The sequence below is a fragment of the Pogona vitticeps genome, chromosome 1 (genome assembly GCF_051106095.1).
Source record: "Pogona vitticeps strain Pit_001003342236 chromosome 1, PviZW2.1, whole genome shotgun sequence".
NCBI lineage: Eukaryota > Metazoa > Chordata > Lepidosauria > Squamata > Agamidae > Pogona > Pogona vitticeps.
Window position 1 is genome coordinate 153,771,079 of NC_135783.1, and position 24,719 is coordinate 153,795,797.

At 39.8% G+C, this 24,719-nt stretch overlaps 1 protein-coding gene across 2 annotated transcripts in view; it reads right to left on the reverse strand.

Moving 5' to 3' along the window:
* ESF1 (ESF1 nucleolar pre-rRNA processing protein) overlaps window positions 1-24,719 on the reverse strand; it is a 55,015-nt gene that overhangs the window by 16,878 nt on the left and 13,418 nt on the right. For both annotated transcript variants that reach the window (XM_020801239.3, XM_020801241.3), the window contains exons 7-10: window positions 21,039-21,153; window positions 19,389-19,530; window positions 9,975-10,136; window positions 4,834-4,955 (exon numbers count right to left, since the gene is read on the reverse strand). In XM_020801239.3, the coding sequence (XP_020656898.3) occupies window positions 4,834-4,955; window positions 9,975-10,136; window positions 19,389-19,530; window positions 21,039-21,153 (541 nt within the window). The remainder of the gene's footprint in view (window positions 1-4,833; window positions 4,956-9,974; window positions 10,137-19,388; window positions 19,531-21,038; window positions 21,154-24,719) is intronic.

Consider the following 24,719-nt stretch of genomic DNA (forward strand, 5'->3'; position numbering starts at 1 on the left):
CCTGCAGGCCTATAAGAATCAGTGAATTAGAGTAAAGGAATGATACGTACTTGTGAACTTAATCGGTGATGTAAACTGGGTTGCCAGCACCCAGGGCAAGGCAAATATTGCGTCCCCTCAAGGTCACCTTGGGAAGCAGCAGGGGAGGGAGCTCGGCACTGGCTGAGCATCCTCCCCACACTGCCCCCTCCATGTGGCCTGCCTGCTTTGTTTATGTGGGGAGAGGTCAGCCAGGCTGCTCTGGGCCACTCTCGCCAAGGAGGGGGGTCTGCTTGGCCTGCTGCCGCCTGCCCAGAGGAGGAAACAGACCGAGCGAGGCAAACACAGCCAGGTAAGGCTTGCGTACTTTCTTGCCCATTGTGAACTCCACCTGGCCTGATGGCTTCGTGACAAGGCTGAAATTTTGCACCCTAAGAATTTTGCACCCTAAGAATTTTGCACCCAGGGCAACCAACCCTGTGGCCCCACCCACACAGTGCCACTGTACTTCATGAATCTGGAGAAGACAAACTATTTTCAACTGTTTTGTTTGAGATCTGTTGGTAATCTTTCAATAACAAAGACAGGGAGATGAGCCATACTATTTTTAATACATTATTTGCCTGCCACCTGATTTCTAAATGAAACCCAAGAAACGAAAAATAATGTAAATAAAATAAGTTTTTATACAAGAGATTATGGCAATGCTATGAACCCATACTTATGAGACAGAAGAAATACCTGACCTCTAAGAGGCTGCTTCTGACAAGAGGCAAAGATTTATCAGACTTAAATTTCTGATGATGGCTGTTTTCCTCAAACCCTTCTAAATTCCACTGGCTCATAACTCAAAAGTACAAATGGGATCCATAGTTCTGGTCCAGTTCTTCTCCCTCCCACATCATTGTTTCTAAATCATCCTTATTAAAATCTTGCTCATAGACTTTTAATTTTTTACTAAAAGGCTAATTAAATGATGAGTATGTAAGCCTCACCAGCCCTGCCCAGGTTGCCCCTTCTCTACTCCCTGATCCATGGGCCTGACAATAGGTAGTTCAAGCAAAACAGAATTTATTCTAAATGGGAAGGGGGCTGAGGTAGTTCACTCAGTCTTGTTTTGTTCCATACACCAGGTTTATGGCATCAGAGTGGGCACCATGTGGCTGGGTAGGGCTTGTGGCATAGTTGGGGCCTAGCCAAAGTGTTGGCTGGGATTAATACCTACAGTTGCCCCTGTTCCAGGTGGTGCTGAAATTCCTTTCAACGTTTCTGTCTCCAGTGTCACAGCTGCGCTGGAGTTGGATCCCCCAGCCCAGTTCCCAGCTGTAGTCAAGGGCTCTGGCTCTGCCAGAGGTGGGTGTGGGTGCAATGGTTCCTCCAAGAACCCCAGTGTCTGGCTTGTCTCCTCCAGCATCTCAGTCTCCTTCTCTTCCCGAGGCTGGCTGCCTACATCTTCTAATGCCTTTTATATCATCTACCACTCAGCTAAACTCTCCTTCTCTAGGGGCCACTCTGTACTTCCCTGTGTACACTACCGAAGGCTATGCCTCCGGGTCTGGCAGTCCCTAGCCTGAGTCTCAAGAGCCTCTGGTTCCCCCCAACTTCTGCATTACGACTCATCCTGCAGCCTGGGCCCAGGCTAGATGGCCCACCAGAAGTAACCTCACTAGCATTCTCCTCACAGAAGATTATCAGGCTTAAACTCAGTTATTTGAATCTCTGCAATCTACACATGAAGCAGTGTTCAATGAAGCATACATGCAAAAAAAGTGTTCACAAGACTGCAGCTGCAAACCAATGAATATTTATTCATAAACAGATACAGCTTCTCATTCCTATGCTGTTATTATGTGACATCAAGCCACTGGCAACTTATGGCAGCCCTAAATTCGAGAGTTTGATTCCCCACAACGCCTTCTGAGAGAATACCCAACCTATGTAGCCTTAGGCAAGCTGAACACTTCCAGAGCACACCCACCCACCCCAAAGATGGAATTGCAAACCGCTTCTGAGTAATCTATACATCTCCAGAAGATTTGAATTTCCAAATTCAAGACCATAGTTTCTATAACTGAACCAATCCATTTCACATTCTGGTTTTCTACCCCTCTGTTTCAGGCATATCATCCTCTTCTCAAAGGATAAAGAGCAACATACCTGGGGAAATGAGATCAAAATCTCTTAAAACCCCACCCATGACCACAGGATATGGGATCCAGTCTCCAGAATCAGGAGGGCTGGTCACAGAAAGCAATTTGTTGCATAGGGGCACAGCAGAGGCAGGAACGGATGGCTAATGCTCAGCATGAGTTCAAACTGACAATCCATCCAAAGCTCAGACAGGTCTCTTGGGAATCTCACTTCCCCAACAGAAACTGCACCCATGAACAAAGCTTTCAACACACTCAGCCCTAATTTAGTGACAAATCTGGAGTTAGATTCCTCACTCAGGTATTTCCAGTGTGTACTGAACCAAGGTCCAAGAGCTAGAGCTCTCGTGACTTTATCCTCCTCCTCCTCGCTGAGGCAAACTGCTTAGGAGGAAAGGGGAATCAGTCTGCCTGTAATCTTTGCTTCTCAAACTCTGCTGCTTTTGGAAAAGAGGTGGGACATGGTGGACAATCACAGTAGAAGGCAGCAGAGGGAAGTGCCGCTCTCAACGTTGCTTCTCAGGTTTTTCCTAAGTGTGGTAATGAAACAGAAACCTTATGTTTAAGTTCCAACTGATGTAAGCGCCAACTTATTTCTAATAGTTCATACACAGTTTATGTTTAAATCAAATTTAAACTGAGCTGCTGTTGCCTTACCCCACAAAAAACCTAACTCATTTGGCTAATTTTGCTATTTCAGACAGCTATCTTTGATCTCTAAATAAAATATGAGATGCAAGCTAAAAAGTAATTAAAATAGAAGCAATTTATACTAACAAAAAAAAAAATACTTGCAACACAGACATGGAACTTGAGGATATAACCTTGGCCACAGGATTTGAGGGAAGAGCTGCATTTCAAAATGGCTGTTTGTCCAAGAAACAAAATAGCTCAACAAGAATTATCCATTAGATTTGCTGGATCAACAGTTCCAAAATAAAGTGTACTTTGAAGCCCAGTTGCCTCTTTAGTGGAGCTCCTTGGCTGCAGTATTTGTGTAATAACAGACATCCACATGGAGTCAACAGGCTCTAGGAGCAGAAAGTGAGCCTTGAAATAAAGAGATGTCTGGCATCACTATTGTTGACTTTAGAGGAAACAATGAAGAAAGTCAATCACCAAGACACAACAGTTTTCTCAAAGAATCTCACAATATGCACTTCTTTGAAGAGTATCCCAATGTTAAGAAAAGATATGATTCTAAAATTCTACAGGCAAAATTTCCTCACCACCTAAGACTTTGGACTAAGCTATTAGCTTCATGCAAGGCTTGGCAGCTCAGTTCAAATGTGATGATATTCTAGCAACAAGAATGACCAATCTCTTTAGTAATGCAGAACTTATCAAGGACACAAGATCAAAGGAGAAATTTCTGGACAGACTAGTACATTTATTCCACCATCCACCCTATTCCTTTAATCACAACTTGTTTTTCATTCACACAGCTGCCAAGGCAGATGAAAAGCGCTTAGGTCTGTTATGACTTAGTGCTACCTTGGTGATCAATCATTGGATTACTATCACATTTTCTGAAAACACACTTTAAAAATAAGACATCAAGAGCAAAAGTGCATGAATGTTCAATGCACAGGATTCCTTAGAAGTTTATCAGATGTTCCTCAGTAATAAAATCAATAATGGCAACAATCAACATCAGCGTGACTGCTCATCAGCACAGACAAAGTGATGTCCACACCCCCATGTAGCCCCCAAGACCTTTCTTACACCTTTTCATATGTCTCCCCAAAAACTTTTTAAAAATGTTTTTGATTTGAGTTTGCTACAAATCGGCTGTTTACTTCAACATGGACACTGAAGGCATTCAAGAGAAAACTGGACAATCATCTGTCAGATCTGCTGACCTGGATTCCTGCATTGAGCAGGGGGGTTGGACCTGATGGCCTTACAGGCCTCTTTCAACTCCATTATTCTATGATTCTATGGCTTACTGGAAGATTCTTCTTCTCCTCTCCTCCCCTTTTTAAACAGTTAATGTAAGGAACATATTTCTAATCACCACACTCTTCCCTAGTTTCCCCAGCATCCATTTTCCTTAACCTTTATTTTGAGAGAATTAATAATTTTGTTATTTAAGAGGCTTAAGATTTTGCAGTTACTAAAACAGAATTCACTTTAAAAAGGAAGCCTTTTAAACTTTTTTGTACAGACTGGCAATTGCTGCAGCCTCTCCCATATTAATTAGACATGGGATATTAGACATGGGTCCAGTTTTCCCAGGCACCTGTAAATTTCCCAGGGATATGAATATGAACATCTCATGTCTAATACACATATACATACACACACACTCTGTAATAAACATAATCTGTAACGAGTTGTAATTTACCTTTAATAAAGCCTCAGTAGATCTGTCAAATAAAAATTTTTTTAATGATTTCATTTACAATAATAATTACCTAAGTCTGAATGAGATGTGAGGGAAAGGAATTTCTTAATGCTCAGAAACATTGTAATTAAATATAAGATAATAAAACCGTTCTACTCTCTTTGGTGAGCAGCCTTTCAGTGGTTGGCCAACCTGAAAAGTGGTTTTGTGAAAGCTGCACATACACACACATACACCCTGCTATATATGGTGAGCAAAGACTGTGGAAAACAGCCTTCCTGAGAACAGCACCCTGCCAGGAGTACTTTTGTTTAGGTGAAAGAAGATTTGAAAGCACTTGGTTAAACTGAACACTACCTTCTGTTTTTTCTTCAGTTTCCTCTTCTCCTTCTTCTTTTCCAGAAACTGTTCCCATGGAGTCAGTTTGTCCTTCCCTTCTAATTTGTTCCGTACCATTTCTTCAGCACTTTCTTTCAGTCCTGTGGACAACCAGAAAATACATGTAACCAAATTAGATTCTGAATAAATGGCCTTCCTTTTAAAAACAGAAAATATATGATTACTATTGCAAATGAAAAAGTAGACAGATACTGATCACACTGCTTTGAAGGAACAGTGTCCTTTTCTAGCAAAGAGCTTCGTAGAGCTGAAAAATGCCTCTGTCTTCTTAGGCAATTCCAATGTGGGATTCCATCTTACAGTGTGGTATTATAATCAAGACAGGACTCTCCAACATCTACCATGCATGATGTTTCACAGGACTCACTGTCTTGATATCCAGTGTTCACCGTGGTTGGCATCTGGCTATAAGCATGTTCATATAAGATGCACCAAGATGAGACTAAAGTACAGTACAGAAGATACATGGATTCTGCAAGGATGAGGCAACCCCAAGATTCTGCAAACAGCCTCCTCTTATGCTTCAGCAACTGCCTGTGGCTCCGTAACTGAGCTTGGAAGTCGTGGCAACAATCAAGCCTAAAACTGATTTTCATGTATGCCACCTGGGGAAAGAACTACACTCCTTTTTATTAAACTGATAAACTGTCATTCATGTATTTTTCATCTCAAGACCAGAACTAGTGGGCTGTATTTACTCACTTTGCTCAGAAACAGCTGAGATGTTTCAGCTGACAAAAAGCAACACCCTATCTTCTGAGTTAGTTGCCAAAAACACATATGCTCAAGTGTCTATTTTGGCTCTCTCTCCCCCCCATCTTCTAGGTAGAATTTGAGTAACAGTTCTTGAGTGTTAATAAGACTGTATGTATTACAAGAAACCAAGTGGGCATTAATTAGCATCCTGAAAAGTTCCTGAACCTTGTGAGTAGATAGGAACGACTAAAATTACATATGCACATTTTTAAAAGACTTGCATGCCTGCACACATACACAACAGCTCCTTTGAAGACATGCCCCATGATGCAATTTTAAAAAAACTTGTACACCTTCACAGCTACTCTGATTACAGAAGCACTTTGGTAAATTAAAAACAAAAGGCTTCTGCTATAACATGAAATCCAGAACAAAGCTTCAACTGTGATCTGACTTGGTTTTAAAAGAAACAGCATAAACGTTTTTCAATAACTATTTGTAAAAATGGTCATACTAAAATAAATAAAATTATCCTTTTTATTTGGTTTAATGTCTAATTATCTCACATATCCATTTATATTAGCAGAACCAAACTGTAGAATTAAAAGAACATGAGGTTACTGTTCTCTAGCAGGCAAAAGATTATGTAATCCCACAGGGAGTTGAAATCAAGCCACTTCAGATTTTCATCTCCCTGGAGCCCTCTTGTCATGTTTGCTCACTAGCATAAATCTTTTAAGTTAGCCTTTCCAGACTTGTCAACAGTTGGAAGAACCTAGATATCATGTTAAATGTGTGGAAAGAAACATCCTTTCTTTCCACAGCAAATGACAACCACATAAGGCCAAGTAGGGAAAACACATTCCACAGCATAGCAGACTATCTCATGCAAGCTTCCCTAGCCACAAATGGATAGGAAAGAGCATGAAACAATTTATTTTGAGAGAAGTTAAAGCCATCTATTATCAAGTTTATAGCATTCTACATGCAATGTGGCATGAATCGCCGCAGCCGGGATAGTGCAACAGTTGGCAGAGTGTGGTAACAAGGAATCCAAGCCTTAACAAGCCTTTTTATTCATATTTTTCTTCTCTTCCTCTCATATACATAACTTGTTTAACCATAGTGACTGAGCAATGGTTTGATGTTGTGAACAAGCTTTGTACTCAAGAGCTCATTCACTTCTTCTGCATGTTTCAATGCAATGAATTATTTTCACCTTCAAACCAACTCAGTTTACCATTACATCTGAATGACCAAACAATGGTTTGCAAGACCTGTCCAAAACCAGATGAGTTGTAATTAGACAGCACTCAGCATGCTTGGACATACATAAATATACATATATATGGTTTTGTTTTTACACACGGGCTATTTGGTGGAAGGAGAAATCCCTGTTTTTAAAGCTTGGATTAAAAGTGTGAGCTGGAAGAAAGAGTCAAAGAGAGAAAAGAGAGTGAGCTGTCCCCTCCCACGTCTATAGAGGAGAGGAATGACAGAGAGGTAAAGAAAGTGAAAGAAGTGAAAGGACTGGAAGTGGAAGAAAAGGGGGAGGAGACAGTGGAGAAAAAGAGGGTGGATGTGTTCTTGATGTCAGAAGAGTGGAATAAGTCAGGAGAGACAAGAAAGGTGGTTGTATGGGAAGAAGAGAGACAGGAGGAGGACGAGGTACCAAGAATATTTAAAGTGCCACAGAAAAAAGGGATAAAAGATGAGATACGTGGAACAGTAGAGAGAGGAAAGAAAGAAGGAGAATTAAAGATACCCTTAGAAGGGCTAGGATCGGAGGAATGGACCATGCTACTATATCCTCGAGGCCGAAGTCCTTGGAGGAAGGTGGTCTGTCAGGGACCTAACCTGCTGAATCAGAAGCCACTGGAGGGAGAGTGGTCTCGTCACCCCTGGTGCGGGACTATCTGTGTGGTGAGGAGTGGCTCCTTACGATATCCAACAGATCAAGAGCAATTTGGACCCTCTCCCCACTGAGGAAAGAAAAATCCCGCAACGATTTACCTTTGTTATGGAGAGTTATCTGTAGACTTTGATCATGTAGACCCTACAGAAGTTGTTGCTGACAAACCCAACAGTTCTGTTAATAAAGGCTTTATTGTTAAAGAATCGGTTTCTCTACTTTTCCCTGCTAAAATTAAGGAACTGTCATATACTAGTGAAGAACCCTGTCACAAAAAGCAAGTCCTTATTTAGCGTCAATGTGCCAATGAATGATGGAACTGTGCAGCCAATTAGAGGTGTCTTCAGAATTTTTTTCTTCAACAGCTCCAGCTCAGTAAGAGGCAGGTGGACAGTGGTACTTACTGTGCGGCTGCGACACTGCCATGCTAGTCTTTTCTGCCTGGGAAAACATGATTCTGACAGTCACGTAGAGACAATGCCTCTCCACAAAGGAGCTAACTGATACCTTTGACATATCTCTTTGAATGTATTTACAATGGATAGACCTGGTGAAAGTAAGAGATTTGCAGCCCATGTAGTAAAATATTCTCCTGCATTCGTTTCTGGCAACAGAATTTTACTATTGTTCTTGACATAGCTACTGAATAGCACCTATTCTTTCCTGACTGCACACTCTCCAGTCAGCAAGACAGCATATGAGATAATTCCAAAGCAATTCTGGTTTGTGTCAAAGACAACCATAGAAAAATGTACAGCAGAACTAAAAACTAAATAGGTATAAGACACTGTATGGATGGCTTTCTTGGAAAATTGTCTTGAAGAGGTAATGTTAGAAGCTGAAGCATACCAGTACATACAGGGAGCCCTAAAAGACTGAAGGGGTTTAGCATATTTCTTATTTAACTGCCTAGAAAATGAAATCAGCTACCATCTGGAAAAGTGGGACTTGGATGTAACACAGACTTTCCATGAAAGAACTGAACTTCCGCCACAGATTAGATTGCCTCAGAAACTGTAGCCCAAACCATTCCCCAAAAATGAAAGTGATCGTCTCTAAGTTGTCACACTATACAAAGCATAAGAAATAAAAGGAATTGTTTGGAGCAGACAGAACATATGGTTAGAAGCTGAAGAATGTACTGGATGCCTGTGTTGATTCATTTGTATGTGTATTTTGAAACCACAAAAAGTTTTTATTCAGACTTCAAGGAATCGAAGTACTGCAAGGTCAGTGGAACTGTTGTACTAAATGAACCACTACAGTCTCCCTCAACCTTGACATATGGGATTTGGTTCCTCCCCCCCGCTCCCCCCCCCCCCGCAAATTGAGAATTTTTCTTTTGCCAAGGAAGAAAATATACTGTGGGCATATTTGTTTTTTATGATTTATGAGCCTCCCTTCAGGACATATATTCTACTTTAAGACAGGGTATACATTTCGTTATATATAAATTAAAACAGAACACAGACATAGAGGGCACAGCAGGAGAAACATAGGTGTAAAGATTTGGCACTATTTGTCTCTCCTCTCTATATAACAGTCTTACCACTCTTTGTACCCACTCAGTGTCCACACAGAACTGTTTGTGGAAGTCTTCATAGTATGATTTCACCATTCCACAGATGAGGACTTTTACTAGGCAAGCCAAACTGTATGTGCAGCAACTTAAACCAGAAAGTGGGGGCCCTGAATCACTACAAATCTTTGTTTTGGAGGTTTGCAATGGCACAGGTAGCCCTATCTAGTCACTGCATAAGAATGGTATGGTTGTAGTGGCAGGTGCCCCAGAGGACTCACCTGGAATTTGTTTAGGCCCTGCATCTATGCAGGATGCATTGCCCGTTGATCAAAGCTTTAAAAATGTCTTTGCTCAAAGTCCCTCGGCAACAGTCACTCGTATTAAAGGCACAAAGAGAGCTGCACTTGGCAACACATTATTACTTTCACAAGGGGGTAGGAAAGCCACAAAACGACAAGGGAGAAGCACAGGTGCATTCTTAGTTACTCTCAAACCAATTTCTCTCCTCCTTTGATACACTTGCACCTCAACAGCCAAATGGTTCAAAACTCAGCAGAAAATTGGCAAGAAAAATACAGAAAGTGAGTCCCATATCCTGCTGAATATTTACACACATGGGGCTCCAACTGTGAAAGCTCCCACAGCAATCTGATTAGGTGCCAGTCGCAGATGGCCAAGGGCCAGATCATGTGACCAAGCACACAGCTGCATATGACCAGCATCGTGTCAGATCACTGCAGCAGGTTTTCCATTTGGCACTCCACGCGTGTAAATAAGCAATAGGATATTGGGTCTGAGCCTCAACTAAACTTTCGAATGTATTTCAACAGGGTAAGTTGAACTAAGTTTGTGTTGCTGAAATTGTTAAATACTTTGGTAGATCCATGCAACCTCTTCAACATTTAAAAATGGACAAATGATCACCTCAGAAACAGAAAATTAACACTGCAAATAATATAAGCCACCTACCTGGAACCCACTTAATCTCCATTTCCATATCAGTCTCCTGATGATGCTTCTCTTTTTCCTGGATACTCCGGAGAAGTTCTCTATATTTTGCAATTTGCTCTTCATCATCCCTGGGGTGAAGCTTAGGTTTTTCAATGTCTGTTGTGTGTGTTGCATCACTACCTTTAAAGAGGAAAGAAGAAGAAATTTCCAGAAACTATTTACAAGAGTCAACATGATTGAATCAAGCCATATACACAAAACAAATGAACAAAATACACTGGGTCAGAATATATGCCGTTCTGGATTTATGTACAAACTAAGTAACCTCTAAATATGATAAAACATTATACTATAACATACCATAAATGTGTCAGAATTATAGTTAGGGCTTTGGAGTGAAGTGTTATGGGGCTTAGACTCAATGCAGATTTTGGGCTTCAACAGGTCTTAATCTGGTCCTCATGTATATGCTAAACTGCATTTGTTGTATTGTACCCTGCTGACTTTATATTGTGTATTTTGCAAAGACCTGTGTGGTACGCAATAGACTACATTTGTTCATTTGTGTAAGTTGACTTTTAGACTGACAGTTAGGCAGCAAGACCTTAGTTGCATATCAAGGACACGAGAGTAGAAAATACAGGAGTTTGACTGGGCAGAGACAAGTACCTTCCCTGGTCACATGTACACATGTTCACATTTACATAAAAAGTTGTCTTGTATAAAAAAAATCAGACCACGATCTATCTAGCCAGGACCAGCCTGCTACGTGACGCACAGCAACAAATGGTGCTCCCCCAGCCCCAATTCAAAGTATGTAGTACTGAACACCAGTCATTCTGGCACCGTACAACAGAAATCACACACAGACCCCTCCCTGACAGTAAGAATAAGATAATCAAGTACCATTGGGTTCCATTTTCTTGACACCAAAAATCTGCTCTCTTGGCTGATTGTCTGACTTTGCCTTATGGCAGAATCAGCTCTTCAAACAGTTCAGTACTGTCAACTCTAAATGGCAATGGATTGCTAGCTATTTATTCAGGAGCTTTTCCCAGCCCTACTCAGAGATTCTGAGGACTATGTTCCTCATCCCGACATGAAACAATCTGCTCATGAATCCATCCCTGGATTTCAAAAGACGCAGCAGTTAGGAACCTTTACCAACTGTGCTTTATGGAAAGCTAATTCAGATTTTGCTCAAGAACTGCATGTTAAAACTTTAATTAAAATTCATTTAGGATTTGATACCTCCCCCAAATCTATGCAAGCACAGCTGACCAGGATGAGACAGATTGACTGCTCTTTTATATGTAACACCTTTTTAATAACTATACTGAGTAGAATAAGAAGTACAGAACATTCTTTCCATCTGATCACACATTTTACATTTCTATTCAAACAGCTGAAATTCATTTTTTTCCCCTGTTTGTGCTTAGTGCCACAATAAACAGACTGGCTAGAACTCTGTCGTCTATCCTACTACTCAATGAATAAAACATCAGGAACATGTTAAAGAAACGGCTGTGTATTTTCTATTAAAAACTTATTTTGGAAAACATAATTAAATTCAAGAACTTTCCAGGTTGAAAATATACCAGCAAGTCTCTGGTCTGGTCACACAGTTAAAACCAAGGTTCCTAACTGTAGCTAGCAGAGCACTTTTCATGTGGTTTCAGAGGCCACAATGAAAATAATACAGGAAAATGTAGATTTGTTCCAGAGCAAAAAGTTAACAATGCTAAGCTAAAGCTTCCTCCTGTGTTCTGCTGCAGATGTATTAAAACATGCATGAGATGAGCAGAAAGGGAAAGAACTGCTGGATGCTGGAGAGCAGAGTCGAGGGCACTGTGGGCTTGGTGCATACACCGTATGATCTTTGTCAGGCATCTTTATTTAATTTGCTTCTTTACAGATGCGTTGGCTTTGAGTTGGCACTTCTGGTACCACATTTTTTCTTTGAAACTCCCAAACAGTAGGACATTCAGAAAGTTAAAGCTCAATGGAAATTAAGCTAAAAAATAACTGAAGCAACTAGAAAGACAGTTCACCCATCCCACTTCCATTCCATATTATACAGTCAGGTCTTTCTGAACTCACTTAGGTAACTAGGGGGAAAAGATGCACAAATCCAATCCAGTTAAGCACTTTTAAGTCTCAGTGACTGGAAACCTGTTGCTCGGTACTGTAAGTTGCAATTAAAATAGATCCACAGAATCAATGGTATTTACAGAGACAAGGCCTCACCAAATCCTCACTGATTCAATGGACCAATTCAAGTTGCGACTTACTACACTATGAACAGGATTTCAGACAGCAAGTGAATTTGTATATCCAGCAGCATTTAGTAACTGAAAATCAAGGTGTGTGTTTGCAATTCAACACCAAAAATCTTTTCCAAGACTTCCATGTCACTTGCATACCCTTAAATACACCCTTACAAATTGCTCAGGTCCCAGCGTATAGCTTCAAGGAATACAATGCAGATATATGCCTTCAGGAGATGTCTTAGAACTTACTAAAGCTAAACAGGTCTCAGTCTTGTCAGGCCTGGATGAAAAATTACCTGCAAATGCCATGAATGAATCTATCTTCAATCCCACTCATGATGGAAGAAAGGCATAATATAAATGTAAAGAATAAAGTAAAATGAATGCTCAGCTCCATCCATGAAATGCTGTACAGTGGACCCTTGACTTACAGACGGCTTGACTTACAGACTTTTTGAGTTACAGACTTCTCTGGCCGCAAAATTTAGGTTTGACTTGCAGCCTGAGAATTGACTTACAGACCAGAAAAAACCAAAATGGAACAAAAACGGCCTGTTACGGGATTAATCGGTTTTCAATGCACTGTAGGTCAATGGAGACTTGACCTACAGACTTTTTGACCTGCAGCCACTGTTCCAATACGGATTAATTCCTTAAGTCAAGGGTCCACTGTACTTGTTCACACTACAACAACCTGTCTCTCTCTCACGCTGGCTTAAAAGCCAAAGAGTAAAAGAATATTATTTTAGTTAAAGAGAGATTGGAACTGCACAATTGTTTACAGCATCAGCTGTTAAAAACACATCTCAGCTGTCATGAAGTACTGTATATGAAATTGCACTTCATGGTGTTAATGCACGCATTTCTGACTCAAAGATTTGATTTTTAGAAAGGTTGGGGAATGGGGGGCAGGGGAGAAGTCTTGAAAAATGGCAATGAATGTAGAAACTCAGTCTAAATACTCATTTCTAAAAAGGCAAAAACAAGAACAAGGTAATAAGAGGAAAGCAGTGACCATTCAAATCTAGGAGACTAGCATGTGCTGAAATGAGAGTGACTTGATTGATCACACCATGGATGTGACATCTTGATAAAAATGGATCTTACCTTTAATTGAAAAATTAAATAGACGTGTGAAAGTGGCTGCCAAAGGAATCAAACAATAAACATATGAACCCTCCTTATTCTAAGACACAGGATTCACCCACCTAAGCCCAGAACCAGGCCATAGGCAAGTTATGATTTTGGACTACAAGTCCTAGAATTCCTCAGCTAATAGGGCTACTGGCTGGAGTTTTTGAGAGGTGCATTAAAAAAAAACACCTCAAAATATTTCAAAGCTCTGCCCACTACAATTGACAACACCTATTTTATGTGTCAGGTACTAGTCTTTCCCTCACCTCCTATACAAACCTTTAAAGGTGGTTAAAAAAAACTGCCACAGTAAACACACCTAGTACCTTCCAGACACAAACACCAGATGCCATCACTGACCTATGCTGCCCCATAGATTGACGGGACTGGAATAACTGCTAGCAACATGGTGGATTTATGGCCCCCTCCTCTGTTCATGTAAATCATCTACAATTAAGATTCCCTGCCAGAGTGCAGACATCTGAAGCCAGCCTTATTGGAACAAATTACGTACATGTTTCATGTTGTTTAACATTCTGTCAAAAGGCTCATTCTCAAGGGTCAAGTGACAGATGCAAGTGAAGACACCAAAGAACACATAGGATAACAAAGAGAATGGTTCACTAACGCATTAGAAAATGTTTGGAGGTACAGTGAAGGTGGGCTTTTTGCTTATCTGACAGAAGTGGAGAAGGATTTTACATGAAGGGGTCCTAGTATAAGTGTAAATGTCTTGCTTTCACAGATCTGGGCTTGTAGTCAGAATCCAAGCAAATGGGTAAGATCCAAAGTTGTGCAAGCAGCTGGAATTTTCCTCTCTGCCCACTCTATTCCATGTTTCTGCCCCCTCAAATCTACATTGGGAAAAGGGGAATAAAAATATTTAGCTGATAGATGTTATTCCACTAATATGGAAACACTATTGAACTCAATCCATGGCTTTACATATTTTTTCTGTTCTTCTTGTCTTTTGCACTCAGCATTAACAACCTCAGTGTCCACTGAACTGCAGAACATTTAAAGTGTTTGCTACCTCTCAGCTGGTATCTCTGAGGAATTAGAAAAAGATGGTAATCATTTCAAAGACATTAATATTGCTCTCAGTGCCTGGGTAATTACTATTATTTCAACTGTCAAAAGTGCCAAACAACTCAAGCCCATAAAACACACACCAAACACTGTCCAAAAATGCTCATGTCAGCTGGCAAGAGTTGGCTTTCACAACCCACAGGGTATTATGTTTCTTTACAATTGCACAATTTCACAATCCCAATTTCCAAAGAAAGGAAACATTTCCATGAACAAAAGGAACATCAAGTGCAACTGCATTCCAATCCTTCCAAAGGTTTAAAGGAAAATTATTCCAACTATGTACAAGACTTTGAGGCCTTGGTTACACAACAATGGCTAATATGCTTTAACCTGCACTGTCTCAGGTTAAACCTAGATTATGACTGCTTTAAAATTTTATTTTTAAGGTAACTCACAGGGCAAAGTCAGAAAAAAAACATTTTTCCAATAAACCTACAGCTGACAAGTTATGCAGATACAGGATCCTAGACAACTGTATGATAATACTTGTAGAAAACTATTTTTCATATTATACCTCTCATTCCACTACACTAACACATAAAGACTTAAATTTAAAAAATAATCTAAATAACAGATACACCACATTGTTGTTTAATAAATAAATCCACAGTAGAAAGATCTAATCTTTTGTCTTACAAATGGAAACCAGTATTGCTGTGGAGTGAATCTGATATGTAGATACTCCAAGCATATTACCTATTGAATAAGCTGGTCTGTCTTCAAAATTGGATCAGATGATCAGGAACTTTACAAGTTTTTTTGCAAGAAAGATTACACATGCCCATTATAGTAAAGCTGCACATTATAAATTTCATAGGGTCTCCCAATGTTCACAAAGTTCTGTGCAATCACACACACAATCAAGTACTTTCTATTCTCCTGCACAAGTAAAGCATACAACAAGGGCTGGCCATGACCATCATCGACTGATTATTTACACATTGTTCCAAATCTTCCTACCTATTTACACTAGCATGAAATTAATGGAGTAACCATTGGAGACAAATGGCCCCAAACTAAGAAATCACCATAAACAGTATCAGTTGCATGTTGAATTGTGGGACTCAGCATGCAATCACACCTTGCATAGCTACATAAAAGAGGATTTTGACTGGTGACTTTCAATAAATATGTTAAGAATGAATCCTATTTTCGAAAGAAAATATTGTTAAGGAAAATATGAGGAAGAAACAGCAACAGACAGTACTGGAACTCAATTAAGAAATATATGGCTTCTGTTAAATATGCATCTACTGTATTTAACTTCATTGTAATTCCAGGTGGCTAGGCTTTAAAATCCTGAAACCCTTAACTTCTTTCAGGAAAGAAATTGTCCTTAGCATTTATAGCTGCAAAGAATACCTCAACATACACACCGGAATAGAAGGAGACAGCATGAACATTCCCCCTAGCCAAAACTCCATTATGAGAACAGGGATTTCCCTGAAGTCATTTGATGTTATTCAGCTAGCTACATTCTCCAACCCAACTACAGGAAAAATAAATTAAACCTTTTCCTTTTACAGGACTGTTGTAAATACAGCTGAATAATACATGCAAAGAACACCAGGCAGTCATGAAATGCTCTACTGAAGGCACAAACTGGTGAGCACTAGCAGTTGGATTTTATCTAGACGCGTTTGACTGGGTTCATAAATGAACAGTGCAAAGAAATAGAGGAAAATAATAGAAAGGGAAAACCAGAGACCTGTTCAAGAAAATTGAAGATATTAAGGAAATATTTTGTGCAAAGATGGACATGATAAAGGACAAAAATGGTAGGGACCTCACAGAAGCAGAAGACATCAAGAAGAGGTGGCAAGAATACACAATTATACCAGAAAAATCTGGATGTCCCGGACAACCCAGATAGTGTGGTTGCTGACCTTGATCTAGACATCCTGGAGAATGAAGTTAAGAGGGCCTTAGAAAGCATGGCTAACAACAAGGCCATTGGGGGTGATGGCATTCCAGTCAAACTATTTAAAATCTTAAAAGATGATGCTGTTAAGGTGCTACACTCAATATGGCAGCAAGTTTGGAAAACTCAGCAGTGGCCAGAGGATTTGAAAATATCTGTCTACATCCCAACTCCAAAGAAGGGCAGTGCCAAAGAATGCTCCAACTAACGTACAATTGCACTCATTTCACATGTTAGCGAGCTTATGCTCAAAATCCCCCAAGGCAGGTTTCAGCAGTACAGTGGTGCCTGGCAAGACAAATGCCTCGCATGACAAAAAACTCGCAAGACAAATGCTTTGGGCAATGGGGTTAACTACTCGGAAGACAAATGTTCCTATGGCCGTGCTTTGCAAGTAGAATGTTTTCCGTTTTTTGTTCCTACCTCATGTTTGCTGATTTTTAAATGTTTTTCTATGATGTTTAAAAAGTTAGTTTTTTGATTGAAAATTTTTAAAATCATCTGCACAAGATGTATGGCTTCAAAGAGCACTTAATAAACCCTTTGTAAACCAAATTTGACTTTGTTCTGACTTTTTTTGCCCACAGGAACGCATTAATTAGATTTCAATGGATTCCTATGGGAAAATGTGTTTCGCAAGACAACATGAACAGCGGAACGAATTAAATTCGTCTTGCGAGGCACCACTATATGTGGACTGAGAACTCCCAGAAGTACAAGCTGGATTTCGAAGGGGCAGAGGAACTAGAGACCAAATTGCTAACATGCGCTGGATTATGAAGAAAGCCAGAAAGTTCTAGAAAAACATCTACTTCTGCTTCATTAATTATGCAAAAGCCTTTGACTGTGTGGACCACAACAAGCTATAGCAAGCTCTTAAAGATACTGTAGTGTCTGGCCACCTTATCTATCTCCTGAGAAATCTATATGTGGGACAGGAAACAACAGTTAGAACTGGATATGGAACAACTGATTGATTCAAAATTGGGAAAGGAGTACAACAAGGCTTTATATTGTCTCCCGGCTTATTCGCATAATACATCATTGGAAAGGCAGGACTGGATGAATCCAAAGCCGGAATTAAGATTGCGGAAGAAATATCAACAACCTCCAATATGCAGATGATACCTTTCTGATGGCAGAAAGTGAGGAGGAATTAAAAGAATCTCATAATTAGGTGAAAGAGGAGAGTGCAAAAAACGTTCTGAAGCTCAACATCAAAAAAACTAAGATAATGCCCACTGGTCCCACCACCTCCTGGCAAATAGAAGGGGAAGATATAGAGGCAGTGACAGATTTTTTGGGCTCCATGATCACTGCAGATGGTGACAGCAGCCACAAAATTAAAAGACGCCTGCTTCTGGGGAGGAAAGCGATGACAAACCTCGACAGCATCTTAAAAAGCAGAGATATCACCTTGCCGACAAAGGTCCGCATAGTCAAAGCTATGGTTTTTCCAGTAGTGTTGTATGGAAGTGAGAACTGGACCATAAAGAAGGCTGACCGCCAAAGAATTGATGCTTTCGAATCGTGGTGCTGGAGGAGACTCTTGAGAGTCCTCTGGACTGCAAAGAGAACAAACCTATCCATTTTGATGGAAATCAATCGTGAGTGCTCACTGGAAGGACAGATCCTGAAGCTGAGGCTCCAATACTTTGACCATCCCATGCGAAGACTCCCTGGAAAAGACCCTGATGTTGGGAAAGTGTGAAGGCAAGAGGAGAAGGGGACAACAGAAGACGAGATAGTTGGACAGTGTCACTGAAGCTACTAACATGAATTTGACCCAACTCCGGGAGGCAGTGAAAGACAGGAAGGCCTGGTGTGCTCTGGTCCATGGGGTCATGAAGAGTCAGACACAACTTAACAACTAAACAACAAAATAGAAGCTTTAATTGTACAGGCAAAAATGGTACAGGTATTTGCAAACTGCTCTCAGATGACAAGCACACACCTTAATGCTAGAAGCAACCAGCCAGTCACCTCTGACTGATTTTATTCTAGAAGGACGAAGTTTTCATTTTTATCTTTTACTTTTGTGCAAAATACCTTTTACTTCAGTTCTTTTGGTAAAAAGACAGCTCCTGGCTGCGGAGACTTCAAATCCATTGGAAAAAAATCCTTCCACGAGAAAAAGTCAAGGGACTTTTTTAAAAATAGCCCCTTCCTTTGGAGGAAAACCTCTCCCCACACAGTGTGTGAGACAGTGTGTAAATTACTGTTTTGTCTTTCAAGTATCAGGTTCCGTTCTCCAGTTGTTTTAATCTATTAAGACCTCTTTCTGTGTTTCAATAAATACTCTATTTTTCTATGACTGTTTTTTGCTCTATACAAGAAAGCAAAGTTCATAGCAATTTTACCACTGAATAACTTTCATATCTTTTGCAATATTTTAGAACTAAGAATGCAACATCAAACAATTAAGAAATTCCATCCCGATTTTTTTAAAAAGAATCCTGATTAACCAGGCTAGCTCTTGGTATGGAACAAACCAGGATCTGAAACCCCCTTGCAGTGCATTTACCTAAAACCAAGTCTCACTACTTTCAGTGGGGCATGATCCCAAGAAAAAGCTGCAGAGTAGCACAGTCTCATTTTCATTAACTTGAGTGAAAACTGCTAACCACAGTTCTCAGTTCAGACGTCATCAGGAACTGTGGTCTGTTGAGATCCACCAGCAAAATTTAATTTTCTCATGGCCATTAAAGAGGAGACAAGAATGAAAGAGCATGCCATCTAAAAGATGGAGCAGTCTTCACTGTATAATGGCAAGTCAGAATTTCCCACTATTTCTGAACCAGGTTATGTCTTGGTAGTGTGAAATGGATTTCAATGTTTTCCTTTCCTCTTGGGTTGCCATCTTTTTTAAAGGATTAAAGACTCAATTCCTGATTTACTAATGAGAGGCTGCAATTTATTCTTTTCTCCTTAAAAAGACGGAGTAACTTTGGAAAAGGTTTCTAACAAATTGCTTTTAAATACAGGACTATTAACAGAAACATTTGTCAGAAATACCTTGCTGTTTTTCCTCCTCCTCCTCCTCACTTGATGAAGCCAAGTAGGCTTGGAAGTCCATGTCCAGCAGTTCATCTTTTTTAAAGGTTCTGCTCAGTGATGTCACTCTTTCATGATCTGTCTCATCCCATGTGATATCTACCTTAGAGTGAAACAAAGAACTTATATTTTGCATCCACCACTGTAGACAAACATTTTACAATCACATATACTTAAAGCTGTGTACATTCATTTTGGCTTAAACAAACAAACCAAAGCCTACCCTGGAGGTGGGCCATAAAAGACTCAAAGATTAGCATTCAGAGCTCTAATTTACAACTGTCAGCAACTTTTGCTGTATGCTAAGAGACTTCAGAGTTGCCCTCTACTCAACATCTGCACAATTTTACTATAATAAAACATGGAGTGCAGAGGCTTTGGATGGGAACTTGTGTTTGCAAAGGGGGCAGAACAGAGACACACTCTCCTTGTTGAATATTGCTACAGTTCTGATCTCTACTGGGTACACCAACTGATAAGAGACTACCAATAAATATGGAAACATTCCTTCACTCTTCATATTTCGTCTATTTCAACCTTGCCAAAACCTTGAAATATTTTGGTTATAATGAGAACACTGTCACAGCTGGGGTTGGAGACATTGTACGACAGGAGAACTTGTTTCTTTGGAAAAGGACATGAAGCAAGTCACGAGGATATCACTCTAAGGCATGAAAGAGCTTGCCCAGAGCATCTCCAGTTGCTGCATCTTCTCCAGGCTAAGTACGCTAAACTAGGTTTTGTGGGATCTGCATGGGATCGCTGTCTGAGCTATAAATTATGCTGCCGACGGTCTGAATACCATAGCTGTTATGAGCTCACCTACACAAGCAATGGCTCTCTTTCTCTAAACTATCCTCCACAATCTGGAAATACCAAAATGACAATGATAATAATTTGTCTTTCACAGTTAATTGACCTTTACAGGAATGTAAGCCAAATACTGGTATGAATTACTGACAGTGATAATCACCTGTCTTTCAAGGCTGACATCACTCTTACAGCAATGGATGTCAAATACTGGTACAAACAGCACTTGCATTTATATAACATTCTGTGCTACACAAATGCTATGTATTCTTTGGGATGTGGAAACAACGAGTTACCAAAAACAAACCCCTCACCATTGTAATTAACTCCTCTTCCCTCTAATTAAGGCATAATTCTATTATCTTATGACTGCAAAGAAGAGGTCACTTCACTCCTTCTGGACTGTAATGGCCCTTTCTGAGTTACCTTTAGAATTCTGGGAGAATGCTACAGTTGTGTGCAGTTGAGCATTTCAAAGCAAAAACAACAGGCCAAGAAGGCATTTTAAATGCAGCAAGCACAAAAGTAAAGAAACTACAAAATATATTCTAAAGCCTCTTTATTCTCAGTCAGCATTGCTAAATTCACGGGTGGACATATTTTGTACTCTAGGGCACAGGGTACCCAGGACTATAATGTATCGTGACTGTACTTCTTCCTTTTGACAACTGCATCGACCCAAGTAGATCCTTTTGCCCATCCATCTGCTCTACCATCACTGTTATACTTACACAATTTACAAACCGAGAACACATAAAAGTAAACAAGCTCTGAATGGCTACAAAAACATGGTTAGGGTACCTTTGATGTTGCCACAGCAGCAGATGTGAAGTACTTTGGTTTATAAGCAGCTCCATCTACTTCACAGGCCAAGTCCTTTGGCTCATCATCAAATATCATCTCATCTGGAATAAATCTTAAAAGTCAAAGGAAAATGATTTATTATTAAAACAGATATCATGAGGCTTCAAAGGAACAAAACTGATAGGTCTCTAATTGCTCTTAGCTGTGAGAAAAACATTTGTTGTTCACTCCATAGCTGAGAGAAAAAAGGCTGACAGACAAAGATGTCACCTTTCACTCAGCAGAGGGAACATCCCACCGGCTCTGGTACAGTTACACTAGAACAGCAGTTCCCCAAGAAGTTCTTGGACCAGAACTCCTACAAAGTTGTGACGCACATGTCCATAAATTCAGTATACCTTAGAACCTCAGAGATAACATTCTTCAAGCATACCAACCTCCAATCTTAAAAATAGGGGACAGATACGTAGGAGAGGGTACAGATGACACCACAGATACAGCTTGATTGTGTCCCTAGCAAGCATACTCACTGGTTTAGACTGAGCCAATGAGAATTAGAATTCAAAAATATCTAAAAGAACACACATTCCACACCTTTGATTTAAACTAAGGAACGTAACAGGGGACAGGAAGCAACAGTTAGAACTGGATATGGAATAACTGACTGGTTAAAAATTGGGGAAGGAGTACAACAAGGCTGTATATTGTCCCCCGGCTTATTTAACTTCTATGCAGAATACATCATGCGAAAGGCCGGACTAGAGGAATCTCAAACCAGAATTAAAATTGCCGGAAGAAATATCAACAACCTCCGATATGCAGATGATACCTTTCTGATGGCAGAAAGTGAGGAGGAATTAAAAGAACCTCATAATGAGGTGAAAGAGGAGAGTGCAAAAAACGGTCTGAAGCTCAACATCAAAAAAACTAAGACAATGCCCACTGGTCCCACCACCTCCTGGCAAATAGAAGGGGAAGATATGGAGGCAGTGATAGATTTTTTGGGCTCCATGATCACTGCAGATGGTGACAGCAGCCACAAAATTAAAAGACGCCTGCTTCTGGGGAGGAAAGCAATGACATACCTCAACAGCATCTTAAAAAGCAGAGACATCACTTTGCCGACAAAGGTCCGCATAGTCAAAGCTATGGTTTTTCCTGTAGTGATGTATGGAAGTGATAGCTGGACCATAAAGAAAGCTGATCAAGAAAGCTGACCACCGAAGAATTGATGCTTTTGAATTGTGGTGCTGGAGGAGGATTTTGAGAGTCCCCTGGACTGCAAAGAGAACAAACCTATCCATTCGAAAGGAAATCAACCCTGACTGCTCACTGGAAGGACAGATCCTGAAGCTGAGGCTCCAATACTTTGACCATCTCATGAGAAGAGGAGACTCCCTGGAAAAGACCCTGATGTTGGGAAAGTGTGAAGGCAAGAGGAGAAGGGGACGACAGAGGATGAGATGGTTGGACAGTGTCATCGAAGCTACCAACATGAATTTGACCCAACTCCTGGAGGCAGTAGAAGACAGAAAAGCCTGGCGTGCTGTGGTCCATGGGGTCACAAAAAGTCGGACACGAATAAACAACAACAAGGAACTTAAGACAGCCACCATGTACAGATATTCCATGTTTCATATAGATTTAGTAAAGCAGGATTCAAACTGTGCTTGGCCACAAAATCACTAGTATGTCACAGGCATGTTGACTCCCTCTCCATCTCACAAATCATAGGCAATATCATGTGAACAATCTTCCACTCATGCAAGTGGACTTCCCAATGCATTTATCCCCCTACATGCTCTTGAAATCATGTGAGAGGAGTTTTTAAATGGACTGTTGTTTTCTGTTGTTTTAAATGTCTTAATATTGATTTTATTTACTGCTTTTAATATTCTGTCTTATGTATGGCTTGATGCCATAACAATAAAGTAGGTATGTATTTATGTACTGCTTTTAATATAATACTTGTTTAATTCTTTTTAAAAATTTGTATATTTACTGTTTTTAGCTTTTAAATATTGATGATGTAAGCTGTCTTGGATCCTTTTAAAGGAAAAATATTTAAAACAAAACCACTGAGCCTCGTGGCGCAGTGGTTAAAACGCTGTACTGCAGCGAAAACTGTGCTCACGACCTGGGGTTCAAATCCCAGGTAGCCGGCTCAAGGTTGACTCAGCCTTCCATCCTTCCCAGGTCGGTAAAATGAGCACCCAGCTTGCTGGGGGTGCAATGTGTAGCCTGTATAATTAAAAATTGTAAACCGCCCAGAGAGTGCTTGTAGCGCTATGGGGCGGTATATAAGTCCAATAAATAAATAAATAAATAAATAAATAAATAAAATTAAATAAAATAAAATTAAATTAAATAAAATTAAATTAAATTAAATTAAATTAAAATAAAATAAATAAATAAATAAATAAATAAATGCCTTTCAAGAAGACTCTCTAATTTTCTAGTAATGATCTGTAGGGTATGTGGGAAAAGTACACAGAACAGAAATAGCTGTACTTTTAGTTGAAAAACATCATTGGACACAATGGCCTATCTCTAAAATAAGAATGGTGAAAGTCTTCACTGAGCTGTTGAAAAGCAGGGGGCAACAATCAAACCCTCTATTGTGTTAAAGAACTGCAAAACTGCATGTCCTAGAACAACAGAGGTCCCAGTTATTGTACCAAACACATCAACAACCATCAGAAGTATCAACTTTTGGATCTGCCCATCTTCTTTAAGCCCATTAAGAGGCTGCTGACGTTTTAAGACTTTCAGAACAGATCTTATTTCTATCAATTTCTGAAGTGCATCTGGCACTTTCATAGTCTGTGATCATTCACAGATTGTGGAAGGCCAATCTAACCCCTTCTTTGACAATCTTCTGCTTGATAACAAATTGCTTCAAATTACACCATACAGAGACTTTTTTAAAAATACAAAGCCAAATGCATATTTTAATCAAAGAAAAAAGAAAATAAGGATTCCTATTTAAATAGATCTTTTGACTACAGGATTACTCAAAGGCAGTGTACCTTACCGTACAGATAGCTGTGTCTGCCTTGATATTTTGTATTTCATGTTGCATTTTTATTGTTATCTACCTTAAGCATCAATTGGTAGAAATGAAGCTTAAACACATCCTTTTAAGTTTACAAACAAACAAGCAGTGGCTGAAATCCTGTTGCTTTGTCATACATGAAGAAAGCAAACAGCCTATCATTCACTTTCTTCCAGGTGACAATTAACAAGTCCCTGCTGGGATTCTCCAGTATATACCAACCCAGCAGGTGCCCCAGAGAATGGCAGTGCTGACTCATTAATGGCCATCTAGAACAGTGGTTCTTAACCTTTTTGAAAGAAACGCCCCCTTGAGCCATTGAGGAAGTTATCATCGCCCCCCTCCCTGCGGTGATGATATCTTGTTTGTTTGTTTGCTTGTTTGTTTGTTTGTTTGTTTAAGACACTTAAATCCAATGACCCCTGAAAACAAAATTAAATTCCAAGAAAATGAAATGCCCCCCAAAAAGTAACATTTAATGATTTAGTTGCAAGTGAATTTTAAGACGCAAAAAGAAATATAAAAAGGGCATAAAAACAAATGCAGGAACTAAAAATTTCAAGACTAAAAGTCTGAAACTAAATTAAAATTGGAGGAAAATATATATTCATGCACACTGTAAA